Source organism: Panicum virgatum, chromosome 1K, assembly GCF_016808335.1.
Source record: "Panicum virgatum strain AP13 chromosome 1K, P.virgatum_v5, whole genome shotgun sequence".
Lineage (NCBI taxonomy): Eukaryota > Viridiplantae > Streptophyta > Magnoliopsida > Poales > Poaceae > Panicum > Panicum virgatum.
Window position 1 is genome coordinate 29,637,627 of NC_053136.1, and position 21,304 is coordinate 29,658,930.

General features: G+C 44.1%; 1 protein-coding gene across 1 annotated transcript; it reads right to left on the reverse strand.

Moving 5' to 3' along the window:
- Positions 1 to 17,217: 17,217 nt before the first annotated feature.
- On the reverse strand, positions 17,218 to 17,916 carry LOC120654321 (pectinesterase inhibitor 8-like). Its single transcript, XM_039931822.1, has one exon. The coding sequence runs from the start codon at positions 17,914 to 17,916 to the stop codon at positions 17,356 to 17,358; it is 561 nt and encodes a 186-aa protein (XP_039787756.1). The 3' UTR covers positions 17,218 to 17,355.
- Positions 17,917 to 21,304: the final 3,388 nt, after the last annotated feature.

Genomic DNA, 21,304 nt, shown 5'->3' on the forward strand with positions numbered 1-21,304 from the left:
AGCCATGCTCTTATGGGATTGGCAAGCGTTTTGCATCTTCCATTAATTTTCTAAGCTTGGACCAGGGCTGCAGCCGGGACAGCCTGGTCCCCGCCACTGAGTCCCTGATCAGACGAGGATGACTACAATGACGGGCTCAACTCCTCGAGGACCTCCACCTTGCGCGCACCATCGGCCAGCAGGAGTGCCATGGCTGGAAGGGGTCCAAGTAGAGATGTCAATGGGTACTCGAAACCTGATAGATTTTTACTCTATTAGGATACGGATTTGAGTTAACTTCTAGACCTGTGAGTTTATTAATGGGCACAAAGTCCCACCATTGAGTTTATGAGCACGAGTTTGTTTCTACAATACCCCGACCTGTAAACTCATGTGCTTTTTAAATCCAATCCAACCTAATACAATTGTTATTTTATTTTACTAATCTTTAATAATCTTAGCGTCCCTTCTCTCTCACTTCTTATTTTGATGAACTCTCAATGTTTTGGCGGCGGGTAGGGTGTTGTTGCTTTGCAGTTGCAGTGTTTGTATATGCATATAATGGAACGATGGATATGTGTTGATGTTATGATCATTGAATATAAAACTTGATATTTAATTTTTTATTTTCTCTATTAATTTTTAGTGAACAATGGACTTCTTGCTCATTATGTACTTCAGTACGCTATAAATTTGATACTTATTATATTAAAATTGTTGATTATGATAAAAACTAGTATAATAAATTGTAGACCCACGGGTGACCTGTGGGTACCCACTAACCCGGGTTTGGGCACAAAGTTAAACCCATGACAGGTAATAGGTTTTTTAATGGGTCTGTATTTTATTCGCGGGCACGGGTTTGGACAAGCAAAACCCAGCGGGTTTAGACCCATTGCCATCCCTAGGTCTAAGGGTGGGGATCGACCAACTCAATCCTATGGTTGACAAGGTTTTGTATCACTGCCCCTGCACCGTTTTCACGGATTGGTTCAATGGAACGTTTGGTCAATCCTAGTCACGCCCATCTTTAGCTGTTGATTTTTTTCTTAAACACGCAGGAGATAAAGTTTATTAGACGTGTCATTTTATTAGACGAGAAATATAAAGTACAAACACCAATACAAATCCACACATGCCAACACAAACTCTTTAGCTGTCGATGACCGCTAACTTATGTGGGCCATACGGCGGGTGGTTTTCAGCCCTTTGTTGGAATGTGTACTCCCTCTGTCCTGAAATGTATGTCATTCTAAGATTTGAAATTTGTTCTCAAATGTATGTCATTCTAGGTTGAGAGTGAACCATTTTAATTGTGCATCGTTTTCGGGTCTCTCCCAATAAAAAGATGTGCATGCAACCATATAGGGGGAGGTACATGTGGGGGAGGTACATGAGAAAAGGCATGCTAGTTTAATTAGCACATTCCCAATACTTAATAATTAGGGATAGGAGAGTTTTTTCTACATAATCATAATCTGTCTTAAAAACTCTAGAATGACATACATTTCAGGACGGATGGAGTATTTCTGTAGGCTTCACAGGTGCTCATATCACATATAATAACTTGTGCGAAGACTCTGCAGATCAATGCCAAGTTGTCGAACGGGATATAAATGTGAAAACTACATCAGTAGTGGTATGTACAGACTTCTGTCAACATCGAGTTTATTTACCCCTGGTGAGGTTTGTTAATATACCCGAAAGGTTTAGTTAAGGTGATGATCAGGACATAGCAGTGCAGGAAAAGGGTGACACACGGTATGTTCTAGTTCCACTAGTAAAATTATGGAAATTAAAGCATAGCAAATTAGCAATGCAAGTTTGCTTTTGGTCTGAAAATATATGATTTATATTGTTGGTTTCCTAATCAACCACTTCGTTTTCAACCACCTAAGGCTACCTGTTGATAGAGGATCAGAGAAACTGAGATCACCAATATAAAACAATTTCTATCATTCATTGAGTAAGTAAAAAGCCACTGCAGTGCTCTCTTTATTAGTGTACGAGCTGTAGTAGCATATGTACCAAAAATCTTCCAATGGTGCACGTATGCCCATTTTCTTTATTTTGATGTTACGAGCCCATTTTCCACCAAGAGTCGGGGATCCAATCCCTACATGGGGGAAGAACTGCACGTCAAAAAAAAAATCTCTGTCTGCTGACCACTGACCAGCTGGTGGCCAATTCAAAGTCTACTCTGGTCAACTCTCTCGGTATGTGTGTGTCCATCACCCTACTAGAAGGTGACCTGATCGATCGATATGGCCACTGAACTACCGGACCGCTCACCATCCAGACGCACTGATCAGATATGGGCCTACTCTCTCGCCGTATAGGTCGCGCGTGACGACCCGGCAGGGGCGACGACCGCGTGACATCTGATTGGACCCAGGACTGAGGGCTAGACTCTGCTCAGACCTCATCAGGACGCCTTTACACTTATAGTCTCTACGCTTGCACTAAGAGCTAAAGCAAGGCTAATAATTTAGTTCATTGATGACTGCAAGTTCTTTGCAGGTCATCTCTCAGTCCACTTGTATAGTAGTTTAACTCTTCATCATTAATATATGGTCCACTTGTCTATCTCACCAATTTTTTTAGTTCTTGTGTCAAAGTTGGCTATAAGCTTACAACCCACTCTCTCCCTCTCTTCTCTTCTCTCTCCTCCACCTCATCATTCAGCCTGCTTTTAGCCCACCATAATACTTGCTCTAAGGCCACTCTCAGTGGAAATTTTATGGGCACAGTTACCTAGACTAAGAACTAGGTAACTGCGCCAGATGAGTTTTATGGTGATGAAATACTCCTCACATCTTATGAAACTCCATTCTTCTCTCTTTTTGCTATGTCAGCCAAAGTAATAGTATTTAATGTCATGAAACTCCCATCGAGACTTTACAGCGTGTTGCCTCTGAACATGTATAGTTCCCGAAACCCCGAACACCAGCAGCACGCTGACAAGCTGACTGGCGAAGCGATGAGCTCGGATGGAGTAGTAGTTTGCGCCATGGGAGATGGAGGACTACTGTGTTATCCCTTCGGCCGCCTCACTGGCTCACTACCCCTCTAGGTGTGGGAGCGTCAACATCTCCTACCCCTTCGGCATAGGGCCCGGCTGCTTCCGACAAGACTTCGAGCTTACCTGCAATGCAACCACACCACTCAGCCTCCAAAACTATTTCTGGGTAACAGCAGAACTCAGATCACTTCCATGTATGGCAATGGCTTCGTTGAGGCCCCTATGTTCTTCAACGTTTCCTCGAGATCAGGTACCAAGAACCACAGTATATCCTGGAACGCCCCAGCTAAGGGTATAAATATCTCGTCCCTTTATAATAATTTCTACGCCCTTGGCTATGATTTCAATGTCAAGTTGTTCGATCATGTGGGAAACCCCATCGGCTCCTGCATGAGTAGGTGCCGCGGCGAGGTACTGCCAAATCAAGGAGATTGTAATAATATTGGTTGGCAGCACGATCAGATTCTGGACACCCTGGCATCATCGCTTTCATGGCCAACAATTATCCTCCGCTGACCGTGAGTCCGTGACTGATCTTTTCTCAAGTTGGACAGATGCAAGCAAGATTATTCCTGGTTTGCTTGAGGTTGCCATCATGGACCAACCAAGCTGCGAAAGAGCGCAAACGAATTACGCGAGTTATGCTTGTGCCACCAACAGCTATTGTGCAAACGCGTCATACGGAGGTTACACCTGTGACTGCAACAACGACCAATTCAATCCTTACCTTTTGGACGGATGCATTGTGCAAAAAGAAGGTTCACTCCCTGCCTGCTTTCTTCTAAAACCTGAACATATTTTAACTTCAATCCTCTTGTTCTTACTCTCGGTTAATCTATTATGGAGCAGATTACAACCCCAAGCCTAAAGAACACTGCTTGAAGTCATGTGGGAAAATGAACATTCCCTTCCCCTTCGGGCTTGAAGAAGGTTGTTTTGGAAATGAAAGGTTCCAACTTAATTGTACAACTGGTAACAGGCTTTTCAGCACAGGAAGTGCACAATATCGCGTTATTAGTGTGTCAGTAGAAGATGGGACTCTGATTGTCAGCAACGGCTAAACAATGCAAGCGCCGTGAAAGAATTGATAGTAGTTAATACCGATGAACATGGAAAGTATGACATGGTGGGCCCTGTAGAAGATGTATTTGATTTTTCGATGGAATATGATATTGTTATAAGATGGGCAATAACCAACTCAACTTGTCAGAAAGCTAACCAGCTATGCATGTCGCAGCGAAAACAGTTCTTGCCTTGAAACCCATGGGGTAATATTTATGGGATATCGTTGCAATTGTTCTTGATCTGGCTACAGAGGAAACCCATACATACTGGACGGTTGCCGAGGTCACACACACTCTCTCCCTCACTCACACACACATAGTACGTGCCAAAGTACTAACATCCTCGTACCCAAAAGTTAAGAAAAATCATTCAATTTACATACTCATAACAGAGTTTTAATTTGTACACTAACCAGAAGACACCGACCGCGCTGAATACTCAGAACACATCCACAACCACTCCACTTAATTAGTACCACTCCACTCCCATTGTAATATAGAAATAAGGGAGCCTGCTGTGAGCGTCAGTCGCCTGTAAGGTAATCTACCTAGCGTGTGTAAGTGCTTGGGGTTTTCCGAAACGGAAAACCGTATGTAAGCTTGTTTGTGGAAATGGAGCAGTTTTTGCTTTGAAAATCCCTGTTTTGCCGTAGCCCGTTTATATGGGGAGAGTTTCTATGCTAAGGACCCTGTAGGAGAAACCTCTGTGTTGAGTTGCTTTCGTTTAGCCCAGGGAGAGGCGTCTGAGAGAGCCCGTGTCCATAGAGAAGTGTTCCCTTCGGGTGGAACTGCCTAGGGAGACGATAGAACCTAGCCTCGTATCACTGTGGCTTGGGTGCTGTTTGGGAAAGAATTAGCTGCTTCCGAAGCAAACTCACGGCGCGTATGGTGAGTACCGAATAGAATAGACACAACTAGCTGCACGCACGCCTGCTGAACCCTTGGCCTCGCAAGCCTGCCAAAGATCCTGAGAATCGCCCGCATACCCATACTTTACATATTCACTAATCACGCACTCATATCCACCATCCACGCAAGTCGCTATCATCGAATAGTGTAGAACTTGGGTGCCTGATCCATTCCCTGGTGAGTGCTCGCGCACTGTTCATATTCCTAATTAAAAGTTAAGCGTATACTTAGCCTATATATATTGCCAGAATACTGCTGCAAATAATAGCGTGAAAGCGACGCTTGGTTTGCTGAGAAGCTAAATATAGTGCTAAATATTTGCTTAATACTATTAAGAATAGTGCTTTACTCCTGAAGTGGTTCATCCACCTCACGAGTGGAATTTTCCTATTCATATTCTGAATTTAAATAGTACCTTGTATTTTGAATAGTACCGCGATTTTAAATAGTGTAAGCTAAATTTGAATAGTGTCATGAATAGTAACTCAAGATTTTGAATTTGCGGTTTGAATTTTCGAGTTCTTCGCTCCTGTGCCCCGTACTGGACGAGATCAACTCAACGCAGAGGTTTCTCCTACAGGGTCCCTAGCATAGAAACTCTCCCCATATAAACGGGCTACAGCAAAGCAGAGATTTTTAAAGCAAAAACTGCTCCATTTCCACAAACAAGCTTACATACGGCTTTCCCTTTTGGGAAACCCCAAGCACTTACATACGCTAGGTAGATTACCTTACAGGCGACTGACGCTCACAGCAGGCGGTTTATTCCTTTTGTCTTGTCCACTTCTGCACAACTTTTTTCACGTGATATTCTCTGGAGATATTCGGGGCTATAGTCTTCTATGCCCGAATGATTGATGTTGCAGACACAGGATCGAAGAACTCGGAAATTCGAACCGCAAATTCAAAATCTCGAGTTACTATTTATGGCACTATTCAAATTCAGCTGACACTATTCAAAATCACGGGAACTATTCAAAATATCAGGTACTATTAAAATTCAGAATATGAATGGGAAAATTCCAATCGTGAGGTGGATGAACCACTTCAGGAGTAAAGAACTATTCTTAATAGTATTAAGCAAATATTTAGCACTATATTTAGCTTGTCAGCAAACCAAGCGTCGCTTTCACGCTACTATTTGCAGCAGTATTTTGGCAAAATATATAGGCTAAGTATACGCTTAACTCTTAATTAGGAATAGGAACAGTGCACGAGCACTCACCAGGGAGTGGATCAGACACGCAAGTTCTACACTATTTGACGATAGTGACTTGCGTGGGTGGTGTATATGAGTGCGTGATTATTATGTGTGTGATTAGTGAATATGCAGAGTATGTGTATGCGTGCGATTCTCAGGATATTTGGCAGGCTTGCGAGGCCAAGGGTTCAGCAGGCTTGCATGCAGATGGTTGTGTCTGTCCTACTCAGTACTCAATATACGCGTCGCGAGTTTGCTTCGAAAGCAGCTAATTCTTTCCCAAACAACACCCTAGCCACAGTGATATGAGGCGAGGTTCTATCGTCTCCCCAGGCAGTTCCACCCGAAGGGAACACTTCTCTACGGACACGGGCTCTCTCAGACGCCTCTCCTTGGGCTAAACGAGAGCAACTCAACGCAGATGTTTCTCCTACAGGGTCCCTAGCATAGAAACTCTCCCCATATAAACGGGCTACGGCAAAGCAGGGATTTTCAAAGCAAAAACTGCTCCATTTCCACAAACAAGCTTACATACGGTTTTTCCCTTTCGGAAAACCCCAAGCACTTACACACGATAGGTAGATTATCTTACAAGCGACTGACGCTCATAGCAGGCTCCCTTATTTCTATATTACAATGGGAGTGGAGTGGCACTAATTAAGTGGAGTGGTGGTGGATGTGTTCTGAGTATTCGGCGGTCGGTGTCTTCTCTCCTCTTCTTGGTCCGGCTCCTTGAGTACGTGCGTATGGCTTCTCCTTTTATAGACAGGAAGAGCCTTCGGGCTTAAGGAAGTGCCTGGACACCCGGTGTCTTCAATTATTCTCCTTTACAGTTGCCTAGATAGCTGGACGGTGATGCTGCCTTCAATAATTGTCTTGGCTACAGTAGAATTTACTGTTTATTCCTTTTGCCTTATCCACTTCTGCACAATTTCTTCACGTGATATTCTCTGGATAAATTCGGGGGTATAGTCTTCCACGCCTGAATGATTGATGTCGCCGAATACTCAGAACACATCCACCACCACTCCACTTAATTAGTACCACTCCACTCCCATTGTAATATGGAAATAAGGGAGCCTGCTGTGAGCGTCAGTTGCCTGTAAGGTAATCTACCTAGCGTGTTTAAGTGCTTGGGGTTTCCCGAAAGTGAAAGCCCTATGTAAGCTTGTTTGTGGAAATGGAGTAGTTTTTGCTTTGAAAATCCCTACTTTGCCGTAGCCCGTTTATATGGGGAGAGTTTCTATGCTTGGGACCCTGTAGGAGAAACATCTGTGTTGAGTTACTCTCGTTTAGCCCAGGGAGAGGCATCTGAGAGAGCTCGTGTCCGTAGAGAAGTGTTCCCTTCGGGTGGAACTGGCTGGGGAGATGATAGAACATCGTCTCGTATCACTGTGGCTAGGGTGCTGTTTGGGAAAGAATTAGCTGCTTCTGAAGCAAACTCGCGACGCGTATGGTGAGTACCAAGTAGGACAGACACAACCAGCTGCACGCACGCCTGCTGAACCCTTGGCCTCGCAAGCCTGCCAAAGATTTTGAGAATCGCACGCATACCCATACTTTGCATATTCACTAATCATGCACATAATAATCACGCACTCATATCCACCATCCATGCAAGTCGCTATCATCGAATAGTGTAGAACTTGGGTGCCTGATCCACTCCCTGGTGAGTGCTCGCGCACTGTTCATATTTCTAATTAAGAGTTAAGCGTATACTTAGTCTATATAAATTGTCAGAATACTGCTGCAAATAGTAGCGTGAAAGCGACGCTTGGTTTGCTGAGAAGCTAAATATAGTGCTAAATATTTTGCTTAATACTATTAAGAATAGTGCTTTACTCCTGAAGTGGTTCTTCCACCTCACGAGTGGAATTTTCCTATTCATATTCTCAATTTGAATAGTACTTGATATTTTGAATAGTTCCCGCGATTTTGAATAGTGTCAGCTGAATTTGAATAGTGCCGTGAATAGTAACTCGAGATTTTGAATTTGCGGTTTGAATTTTCGAGTCCTTCGCTCCTGTGCCCCGTACTGGTATCAGAGTCTGGTTATTAAAATTTGAATTTTAGGGAATTCGTGATATATTTTAGAATATAAAGATTAGCCGAATATCTCAGTTGTTTTTAAAATGGAAGCTTTAGAAAATGAGATTAAGCAGTACGAGCTTAAACTAAGTAAAATTCCTGATGAATATAATACTTCTATGCTATGTGAATGGCCTGCAATTAGAGAAAAAGAAATTTATTTTATAAGAAAGTTAGCTAATTTTAAAAAGACAGCTAAAAAAAGAGAGCTAAATGATAAGAAGAACAAAGCGTTAGTTGTGATAAAGAAGTGAGAAGGTGAGTTAAACCCAAAAGATACACAGAATCATAAAGCCAAAAGGGAACCAGATACTCATAAAGGTAACATTATGATAGATAATGTGTTAAATGAGGAAAGACAACTAGAGTTTGTAAATAAACTTTTATAAAGTTATGAAGACGGGCTACTTCTTCCCTAGCAGAGTGAATTTGATATTCCCTGGATAAATTTGTATCATTCAGGCATGGAAGACTATACCCCCCAATATATCCAGAGAATATCACGTGAAGAAAGTTGTGCGGAAGTGGACAAGGCAAAAGGAATAAACAGTAAATTCTGCTGTAGCCAGAACAATTATTGAAGGCAACAGTGCTGTCCAACTGTCCAGGCAACAGTAAAGGAGAATAATTGAAGACGCCGGGTGTCCAGGCGCTTCCTTAAGCCAGAAGGCTCCTCCCGTCTATAAAAGGAGAAGCCAGATGCACGCACTCAGGTAGCCGGATCAAGAAGAGGAGAGAAGACACCGATCACTGAATACTCAGAACACATCCACCACCACTCCACTTAATTAGTACCACTCCACTCCCATTGTAATATAGAAATAAGGGAGCCTGCTGTGAGCGTCAGTCGTCTGTAAGGTAATCTACCTAGCGTGTGTAAGTGTTTGGGGTTTCCCGAAAGGGAAAACCGTATGTAAGCTTGTTTGTGGAAATGGAGCAGTTTTTACTTTGAAAATCCCTGCTTTGCTGTAGCCTGTTTATATGGGGAGAGTTTCTATGCTAGGGACCCTGTAGGAGAAATCTCTGCGTTGAGTTGCTCTCGTTTAGCCCAGGGAATATGGATATAAAAATTCCACTTGTGAGGTGGATGAACCACTTCAGGAGTAAAGCACTATTCTTAATAGTATTAAGCAAATATTTAGCACTATATTTAGCTTCTCAGCAAATCAAGCGCCACTTTCACGCTACTATTTGCAGCAGTATTCTGGCAATATATATAGGCTAAGTATACGCTTAACTCTTAATTAGGAATATGAACAGTGTGCGAGCACTCACATGGAAGTGGATCAGGCACCCAAGTTCTACACTATTCGACAATAGCGACTTGCGTGGGTGATGGATATGAGTGCGTGATTATTATGTGCATGATTAGTGAATATGCAGAGTATGAGTATGCTTGCGATTCTCAGGATCTTTGGCAGGTTTGCGAGGCCAAGGGTTCAGCAGGCGTGGGTGCAGCTGGTTGTGTCTGTCCTACTCGGTACTCACCATACGCGTCGCGAGTTTGCTTCGGAAGCAGCTAATTCTTTCCCAAACAGCACCCTAGCCACAGTGATACGTGGCGAGGTTCTATCGTCTCCCCAGGCAGTTCCACCCGAAGGGAACACTTCTCTATGGACACGAGCTCTCTCAGACGCCTCTCCCTGGGCTAAACGAGAGCAACTCAACGCAGAGATTTCTCCTACAGGGTCCCTAGCATAGAAACTCTCCTCATATAAACGGGCTACGGCAATGTAGGGATTTTCAAAGCAAAAACTGCTCCATTTCCACAAACAAGCTTACATACGGCTTTCTCTTTCGGGAAACCCCAAGCACTTACACACGCTAGGTAGATTACCTTACATGCGACTGATGCTCGCAGCAGGCTCCCTTATTTCTATATTACAATGGGAGCGGAGTGGTACTAATTAAGTGGAGTGGTGGGGGATGTGTTCTGAGTATTCGGCGGTCGGTGCCTTCTCTCCTCTTCTTGGTCCGGCTCTTTGAGTACGTGCGTCTGGCTTCTCCTTTTATAGACTGGAGGAGCCTTCGGGCTTATGGAAGCGCCTGGACACCCGGCGTCTTCAATTATCCTCCTTTACTGTTGCCTGGACAGCTAGACGGTGCTGCTGCCTTCAATAATTGTCCTGACTACGGTAGAATTTACTGTTTATTCCTTTTGCCTTGTCCACTTCTGCACAACTTTCTTCACTTGATATTCCCTGAATAACTTCGCAATTTTAGAAAGAATATATATATAGACACACACACACACACACGAAAATTCCATTCTACACTCGCTTGTAGCTACTCCCACATGTGCATCTCATCATATATTACGTATCTGACCCAACAAAGAGTATGTACATGGAGTATGTGATCATACTTGAACATCTGTGATGGTATATACATTAGGTATGTAACTATACATAAAGTATGTGGACATACTTATTTTATATACTAATAATAAGATATAATCATATATATTTAAAAAATAGGAATACTTTTGAATTTTTTCATATATATACCTTTGAAGTATGTGAGAATAACTATATGAACATACTCAAAGTGATAAATGAGTATGAGAACATACACACAATGGTATACTGATGATGAGAGAAGCTACACGCGAGTATTGAAAAAACTTGTCATATATATATATATATATATATATATATATATATATATATATATATATATAGCATTCTACACCCAGCCCCCAAACCTACCAACCAGCCCAAACAACCCCGTAAGCCCCGCGCCGAACTGGCCGGGCCGAGGCCTCCAATTAATCCCCCTCCCCAACCAGCCCACACTGCCACGTCACCACCCACCCCACACACCCTTCCCGATTCAAATCAACACGGCGTCCGCTCGCGAGTGGGGTGGGAGCGCGGCGGCCGCTAGCCGGATGGGCGCGGCGGTGGCGGCAGCGTCGAGCAATGTGGCGCGGAGGCTGCGGCATCGAGCGGGGAGCGGAGGCTGGGCGGTGTTGAGCGTCGTGGCGTTGACCATCTGCTGTTGGTCGTGCACAAGCAGGAGCAGAGGGAGAAATAGAGGTGAGACTCACATTATCTCTCCTCACCATCCCATTCGTAGAATCGTAGTTCCCATTTGTGAATCATGGTTCTTGACTTGTGAATTTTTTGGAGGCTAGTTCACAGATTTTTTGTGTTGTATTTGTAATGTTGAATTGAAAAATCATGTGCACGATGCAAGCAGGCGATTACTGAATGCTCAAGTGCATTGTATTGAGCCATAGGCTGTATTGTGTTTGGTTAGTCAGAGCATTGGAAGGCCACTACCTTTTTTTAGTACCATTGAGTCTATTAGTAGTGAAGTAGATATTGTTCCTTCTTCTCTCCCTTCAGTAATAGGGTTTAAGCTGCGGGAATCAGATTCCAAAAAAAGAAAGTTGTCATATTTACCTTAAAAATTAATTCAAGAGTTCCAGTGTTAAAGTAATTTTGTACTCCGTGAATGCAACTTCATAGTATATTAATGTTAGAAAAAGTAACTTTTTTCGATCCGTGCTTTACTAATAAAAGTAACTTTTACACTTCTTAAAAGTTAAGAAAAGTAATATTGTAGCATATTAATTTTAGAAAAAGTACTATTGTGGGCTACCACAACATATCGAATCATGCTGAATGGCACTCCAGAAAACCAATTAAACATCGCAGAGGACTGTTGACACAATGATCCACTGACCACTATCATCGATGTTATTCATTCTCGTCATGGACCCACTGCAGCGTGTCTTGGATCGGGCCATGTATGGGGTTACTACCTCCAATTGGAGTGGATCTGGTTCGCATCAGAACAAGTATATATGTTGATGCAGCTCTATTCTTTCAACCAACAATTAGTGATTAGGGATTAAAATAACGAAAATGATAATTTTCGAGTATCGAGCACCGATTTCTTTCGGATACCATGGGCGGACCCAAGGCCGGCTAGACTGGGCATCTGCCCGGGCTACTTGCTGTGCCATGCACAATGCTTCTTAGTTTCTTGATTAATGGTTGATCCAATGATCTGGAGGGAGATCAGCTGGGCTGGCTAAGAAATACTCTAGGATATTTTGCTTCAACTTGTTAAGGCTCAATTTGCATGTGTGCTCACCTTTCTTAACCTGTACTGTATATGCATATTCATGTGTACAGTGTACTAAACACCAATTTAGTTAGTTTCAAAACCCTGAGAGGCTATCAAATTTGCTTATTGGCCCAAGCTCTAAATGTTTCTGGGTCCGCCACTGTCAGATACTCACTCTGTTCGCTGTGCTGTGGCTGGTGGCTGATGCTGATTTGCTGTGAGAGAAAAGTACTGCTGGCTGACTGGTGACTGCTGCTGGTTTGGTGTGTGAGAAAAACACTGTTGGCTGGTTGCAGCGAACAGAGTGACTATAGCATTACGGGAGCTCACATCAGAAATAGACAAATAGTTTCTCAAATAGGGAGCTGATCGATCTGCCGCTCCAATTACAAATACAAACTGGAAGAGCATTCGGTTGTCCAGGGAAGGGAGCGCGCACGCGCACACACACAGCGCACACACACAATCGAATTAACTATGTGCGGCGGGTTCGCAGTTCGCCGGCGCACTCGAGGTCCAAGCTGGCAGAGCGCATCTCCGCCAGGATCCGCTCCAGCTTCCTGCGCATGTAGAGGACCCGGCAAGCGATGGCCCCGCCGATCAGGAAGGAGACGCCGGCGAGGATCCACGACATGGTCCGGTCCGACTTGGTTTGGTTGCGGACGAGGGCGCCGTGCAGGAGAAAGAAGACGCCCGCGCACATGAGCCCCGCGATCTCCCCGATGTCCCACTTGGACGACAGCCGCCGCATGAGCTCCTCGGCCTCGGACTTCATCTCCTGAAAGTGCGCCGCCTTGGACCTCATCTCCTGAAAGTAGTCGCTTTCGCCGCTGCTGTTGGTCTGTTGTGGCCCGGCTACAGCTACAGGGGACACGTATTTATAGATTCGGTTCGTCATGCCCACGCAGCAATTCAAAACGGAAGTGGAGTCCGAGCTTGAAGAACTATGCTGCAATCGGAATTGGATGTTTCGGTGACACAGCAGGGAATAGTCTGCATTGGGGAACATGTCTTCAGAAATCGAAATACAACCCTGGTGCCTTTGACAGTTCCCTTCACTAGGCTTTTGAGTTTCCACAGTTTTTACTTTCTGAATTTTTGGTTGAACCTTTGGTTTTAATTTCGTTGCTTTTATTAGTAGTATTGAAATTCAGGTTGGTCCCGTAGTGGAAAAAAGAAATCAAAATACATAACTTCTATCTGTCCATGATTTGAAGTTTACCTCGTCTCAAATAAGATCATGTTGCCGCAAACAAATTCATTGAATCATCTCTACCTTGTGATGAGTACTACTTGCCACAATTATACCGTGTTCTTAGGATGATACAACTGTATTAGGTGATTCCCCGTGCGTTGCTGTGAGATTTAACAGAGCTTTTCATAAACTATGATAAAAAAATAAAATAACTATTTAAATGAAACGCTATGGAGAGTATGCAGTAAGACAAATAAGCACTTAGATCGAGTTTGCTAAAAAAATAAAAAATTGTAGATTTTTCTAATAAAGAAAAGCTCGTATAATTTTGGTTAAATTTGAAATTTATATTGTAAAATCACCATTGAGGGGCCAGGCCCCTACCCGCCCATGTCTTCGCCCTTGCCCGCTTCCCTATCTCCGCCCCTGCAGAGGGAGGGCATAGTTGTGCTGAAGAAGAGCAAAACAATGGGGAAGATGAAGAAGGTTGCAAAATCCACTAACAACATCTCGTAGGTCAGTGCTGCCATGGCGAGGCGTAACACGAGGAAATTGAAATTGGAGGCGGAGTAGAATGGTTCGGGGGCGGATGGTTTCCGATCCTGCTCCAACGATGCAGACGTTTTATAAAGAGCTGGAAAGGCGGATGGTTCTCGACCCCGAGAACCCATTTTGTTGCCTTTGTGATCATTTATTTTGAGTGCAACACTTAATGTAGGGCAAGAAGAAAGAAAGACATGAGAATCAATTTATTTTGAGTGGAGCATTTGTTGTACGTAGGGGAAGGAGATAAGAAAGACACGAGAATTAAATCAAAGTGATTATTTATTTTGAGTGAAGCACAGAAGATGTGTGTACTACGCGCACAAACAAAATTGGTATAAAACTATTGTGACATGATGTTCCTGTGCAAGCTAATTAAGGTTTTGTTTCAGTTGCTTTGCTTCCTACGTGCATGCATGACGATACATGTGACTGTGAATCGACGTGCAACTTTCAGGCTTGATTATATTATTGCTTTGCTTCCTACATGCATGCATGACGATACATATGTGACTGTGAATAATCAACGTGCAACTTTCAGGCTTGATTATATTGATTGCCACAAGCTGGTGGAAAAAGTACATAGGTTTTGTGATCACTTATTTTGAGTACTGGAGCACTTGCTGTAGGGGAAGGAGATAAAAAGACATGAGAATTAAAGCAAAGTGAGCATTTATTTTGAATGGAGAACATAAGATGAAAAGACATAAACTAGAATGATGAATCACCGGTCATGATTAAACTTGGGTTTAAGATTCAATGGACACAATTTTGTTGATGATGTGGCGCAATGTGAGTTGAGAGAAATAGAAGTTAATGGTTTGTAGTGGGGACCAACTATATATGTTTTATAGATTACCTCTCATCACTGTTCCCTTCTCATCACTCAAAATACAACTGTACTACCTGTCATCACTGTTCCCTTCTCATCACTCAAGTTTGCTAGAAAGATCCTGATAAACAATACTGGATGTGGTGATAGATGTCCTAATTTGACTTGAGTACTTGACTGCACATATCCAACTCTATGTCTCAATCTGTGATTATGAAAACTAGAGTCAGACTTTGGATATTGATATTATTATCATGCGAACTTCTATTGTACTTGACTAGTAACATAGAAACCAATCATTATGATACTGGACTTGCTTTTAGTTGAAGATTTGAGCAAGATTAATTAATTTAAGAAGTTCTATATATAGAAATTCAATTTCTGGTTTAGTCCATGCACGACCTGTGTTTGCTGAGAACATGGCACGTCCATTGCTTCCCTCAATGGCTGAAATAGCAAACATACTCTTCCATTTGTAGTATGGTGGTATTTTACTGCTCTACCTAATTCGCACTTCCTGTGCTCAGTAGTAAACATGTTATAATACTAGTGCTTGTTTGCGACACGGTGGTGTGTCTTGACTACTTTCATCATATTATGTGTTTTCCTTTATTTCTAGTGACGCATCTTGCAATGTCACACTTCTTGATGTAAAAACATTGCACTTATTTCCAACAAATTAAAAAGAATATAATGTAAACTGAGGAAATTTGTTAAAAATTTTCCTATTTCCAGACTCAATTAGTAATTTTGTTAGATTCTGATGTGTGGTATATCAACTTTTACATCTAGTAAATGACTTGCTATGTTTAGCTAGAGTTCCACTGTAAGTTACATAAGAAAACTTGACCTCCCCGGCTACCTAGGATGTGCCACTGACAGTGAGGGCGTGCATGTGGTTGGAGCATGCTGAACCTGGGGTTCGAGCACGGGTGGGCTGGCTGCACACCGCAAGCCTTTGCCATCCGAGCCAACGCTCGGTCTCCACTATAAGTTACATTACATACATACCATTTTATTTTACGAACAAAGGTGGCATTCCTTATTTCAAACGCTTGACTATTGTCTTTTAATGGCAAAATCAATTATTACATTTCATTTGTCTAGTGAACAGACTCCCCGTTGGTCTAAAGAAGATTGTCGCTAAGCTAGATAAGCATGGAAGTACACCATCAGCTTTTGCAAAAGGTAGCTTCCGTAGTTGCCATCCTGTCAGAGTTTGACATGTTCAGGAAAAGGATACTGGATATATATATATTGGTGGAATGGAAATGCTCCCGGATCATCTGCTCAAGATTGAGAATGTTATTGTAAGGAAGGAGGCTGTCACTGCGATTTGTGGACACAGCGCAGATGAGGAAGGAAAGACAAATGCTCAATCTCATAAAGTGCCTGATTCCCTGCTGGAATGGCTTATGGTCAGTGACGAGGAAACTGGGTCAGTTACTCCCGAGGTAACTTAGGGCCACTTTGGTAGAGCTACATCTAATTCTGATTTTTTATGGAAGCTGATTCTCTGAGAAAAGTGATTCTGTGGCTGAAAATAAACTCTTAAAATCAGGATGACGAATCAGTTCACAGAATTAGGGGTATTTTTTCAGTTCCGAGCCTCTTAGTTCATTTCACAGAATCAGCAAAGAATCACTTCTCTTTGAAAAACTGTTTAACAAAACTCCTGCGGAATTCAGCAGAGAATCAGCTCCTGGAGCTCTGCAGTTTCCTTGGTTCATGCTAATTTTCAGAGGGACGCACGTAAGATGGAGCAAGTGAAGAACCTGCAGGACTTTAAGGAGCGGCTGAAGGAGCTGTCATTTCTGGTAGATTACCGATGCAGACAATGTTACATGCGGACGCGATTACAAACTATTCCGTACCGCACAGTTCTCGTGACTGGTGTGCATGGCTCCCAAACAGCCAGAGATTTACTGCTGTTTTGCTTAATTTTCTGGAGAAGTTCGAATTGTCGACTGTGATAGAAGCTTGGTGGATCACTTGAATAATGAAGTGAAGTTTCTGAAAACACAAATTATCTTGCACTGATGAAGAAATGACCTTTATTTGTTCTTGAGGAAGTAGGGCTAGCGACTAGCATTCGGTTTCCTTGGATTGTGATGAACAAATGACCTTTGTTCTTTTACTTATATTCCCAATTAATGATGTGTTTGGAAAGAAAAAAATGCTTTGTTTACTCAAATATTTTCTTCTGCACTGATGAACACGATGAATGTTGGATTCATTCAGCATTAATTGCATATGTAACATTGTAACTTCACTGCAAGAGAAAGCAAAGATCAGAAATAAAGCAATCAAAACCTACCTATGTACCATTTGCTGCTGGAAGAACCTTCCGATTATTTTGCTACAAGATCGTTAGTAAGCCTCGAGGAAAGTAAAGAGCGCATCGGCCTGTTGGCGATCCAAAATCCAAATCGTGGACGCGTCACTTCATGGACTGATGAGGAGGTTCGTGATGGCCGTGCACACGATGGCGATCTGCACGGCGTAGGCGCTGCGCCGCGCCACCGGCTCCGGCGGCTGAAGCCCGGCCTCGGCGAAGCCGCCCGTGCACCGGCGCACCAGCGAGTCGGCGTCGGCGGCCATCTGCTTCCCCGCCGTGTAGTTGCGCGCGTTGGTCTCGTCGTAGGCCCCCGAGAACGCGAGCTCCATGTCGTAGTAGAGCTTCTCGCACAGCCGCAGCGCGGCGGTCGCCCTCGCGTCCGGCGGCGGCTGCCCGGCGGCGAGCAGGGCCTCCACGTCGTTGACGGCGGCGCCGGCGTTGTTGACGCCGACGTTGGCCGCCACCTTGGCCAGGCCCCAGGCGTCGGCGCCGGGGCTGTCGCGGTGCTTGTTCAGCTCCGCCACGCAGAAGTCGTAGTTGACGCGCCGGTCGCTGTTGAACGCCGCCGAACATGTCTCCGCCACGGTCGCGTCGGCGCCGGAGAGCCCGTGGAGGGCGGCGAGGGAGGCCAGGGCCACCACGAGGAGAGCCCTCGATGGCCTCGACATGTTGGCTGCCGCTGAATGGTGGTTGTGTGTCCTGGATGAGAGATGAGCGAGGCATCCCGACTTATTTAGGGATCGGAGATGACGGCCATATTGGTTGGAAGTCTATTTTGGGCTAGTCTATTAAAAGTCAGCTAATATTTTCAAAAGCAAGTCAAATTCTGGATAAAAGGAACACCTACTTTTGCGCTAATCGATGATTTCAGAAAACACCTACTTTTTCGCTGATCGGCGATTTCAGAAGCTACAAAAACTTTTAATCACAAAAAAAAATATTTTGCACAAATTTTTTGAAGAAGACAAATAATTTAAAACAAAGAGAGTATTAAATTTTGCCGAGACTCCATCCAGTACCTGGGTCCGGCACTACATAGAGGAATGAACGTGTGGCAATTAACCTTCACTTTCTATTGAGGGCATGACGATAATACGAACGTGACGACCACCATCGTCACAAAACAGCAGATGCAATGCGGTACAGTGAATCAAAATGTGCTGGCCGTAGTGGCATTTCAGTCCACTCTTTATTTGACTATTTTGTTTAACTGTCAGGAAGAAACATGCTTATCAATGCAAAGTAAAGTGGATGGTTCTTCTGAAAAACTACTCGTAATACATAGTAGAAAAGTTATTCGAGTTTCGTTTTACACGTATTCCAGTAAAAATAAACTAATAAATGCATCTATGGTGTTGGAATTAAGGCCCCCTTCTGCCCAGCTGGTTTAATGGAGAGTGATAAGCCGAATTTAAAAAGAGGAAATTCTGTAGTTGACACTACCAAAGTTGCTTATTGCTACTTGGTCCTTGAAAGTTTAATCTTCCCTACTTGACACTAAATTTGAAATTGATTCCAATTTGACACGTATTTTTACCACTGATAGTGTTAACTCAAGGGCGAGAAGTCCATTTTGCCCCTCATGTGCACAATATAGTTTTGCATCTAATATTTTTTTAAAAAAAAATCAGCAAGTTGGTTCATATATTCTGTTTTTAAACGAACCATGCAGGAGAGCCGCTGATTATATTAAAAAAAACACAACGCTCAGACTGGACACCAAAACAACCAACATGACACTACCACCGGCCAAATGACGGCACAACTCATCTCGAACTCGATTCAAATAACACCGGTTGGATTGGAACATCAACATAGTTGCGCAACACAACTATTCTCCATACAAACCCATCACGCCACACCATCACTACCCAAAAAGAAGCCACCAAGCAGCAGACCTCACGAGTCGTCGTCCCCAATGATGTCCCGCACCAACCAGCTGCTGCCATACAGAACTAGTCGCCGTAGTTTGCTGCAAGCCAAGTAGCCACCACGATTCCTCCATCATGCCACCGTTGTCTTCATATCATGCACAGACAACTGTTGATCTCCCAACTCTAGCTTTACAATGGCAGAAGTCAGCAGAGGAGCCCACCGCACCACAACGAAAGAGCCACCGCCATGCAAGATCCCTCGCCGAAGTACCGCATCTTTTAACTACAAAATGTAGATTTCCAGAAGTGGATTGTATATTTATCACATAACTGCATCTTTTAGGCCCTTGTTTTTTCAATCTAATAGTAATTTCAGCCCTCCAATTAGGATGGTGTCCATAGAATTAATGAGGTGTCATGTAAGCAAAAAAATCCGATGCGGCATGTGATTTAAGGAAGAGAGAGAAGCAAAACACAAAAAACCGAGTCGCATGCAGGACACCGGGTCGGCGTCTCGTCTAGTCGAAAGAAACCAGAAACATTGGCGTTGGGTAGGTATCGTCGTTTCTTTCCTCGTGTTTTCCTTGTCACCTCGATCCATTGCGCCTGTGCGGCTGGACCTTTGTCCCGCCATGGCCAGTGTGCGCCTGCTTTTCCCGCGTACAAGTCCCTCCCGCCCACTGCCCTGCAATTTTTTTTGGAGCACACCCGAATCCTCTCGGCGCCAAAGGTTTAGCCCTCCATCCATATATCTGACCAACCCCAATTTTTCCCCATTTGCAAGCAGAAGAAGAAAGCTTCCAAATCCCTCGGACCCCAATTTCCATTGGCGAAATCCATCCGGAATCAGACATGCTCGAGGAAGAAATCTTCCCAGTTCCTGCGCAAGATCTGGCTGCTTTCTAGGACATAAACTGCCCTCACAGACTAACACCAGTCTTTTCTGCACACTTTGTCCTCACTCGTGCGCACCCGGGAAGAACTTTCCGGTCGGTCACCCATCCCCAAATTTCTCCGGACCAAGCACGCTTAACCTCAGAGTTCTTTAGAGATCGGCTTCCAGAAAAGAAGTTGCAACTTGTTGGTATGAGTATCCTATTAATCCTATTAAGCCCTGAGCCGTGATGTCACATACTCACCCCCTTAAGAGACCGAAGTCCTCGTCGGTCAGTCCCAAGCCAGGAACTTCCTCTCTTGGCCACGCCCCGTACGTCCAGTGCCAATGGCCCATGTGACACGTCCGTGCGTCCAGTGCCAACGGACCCTGTGCCACATTCGTGCGTCTAGTGCCAACAGCGCATCCCAGATGCCCGCGCACTGACCCGCCGCGCGCCCGTCCACATGCCGGTGGCATCTGCGCCCCCACGCGCCCGTGCTCATGCCCGTACACTTACGCCCGTACGTGCCTGTGAAACAGTGAGAGTCAGCTCTGATACCATTCTGTAACGTCCCACCTCCCCGAGGCCGGGCCTGCTTACATCTGACTGCTTTCTAGGACATAGACTGCCCTCACTGACCAACACTTGTCTTTTCTGCACATTTTGTCCTCACTCGTGCGCACCCGGGAAGAACTTTCCGGTCGGTCACCCATCCCCAAATTTCTCCGAACCAATCACGCTTAACCTCGGAGTTCTTTAGAGATCGGCTTCTAGAAAAGAAGTTGCAACTTGTTGGTATGAGTATCCTATTAATCCTATTAAGCCCTGAACCGGGATGTCACAAGATTGAATCGGCCGGATTTGAAGAAGTGGCGGTCGAGATCCAATAGAGACGTCACTGCATCGGCCGGCCTTGCTCCAGTCGCTGGTGGATCTCTCAGAGCGCACAGCGGTGCTCCAAACGCCGGTCCAGAATGGGCTATTTTTGTTAAGTCAATACGCCAGCCACAATCAGAAAAGCATAAGTTATTTGCACAATGTCAAGAAGGGAAGGGGCAAGGAAGGATGTGGAATGTGCTTTTGGTATTTTGCAATCTCGATTTAGTATTTTGAAACAATCTGCGCGTCTATATGATCAAGGGGATCTTCAAAATGTCATGCTAGCATGTATCATCTTTCACAACATGGTAATCGAAGATGAGATCGACAAGGATTTGGAGGACATCACTCTTTATTTGAATGAGACACCGAGTACTGCAACTGTACAAGAAGCTACAATATCTCAAGAACCTAACCTAACCTAG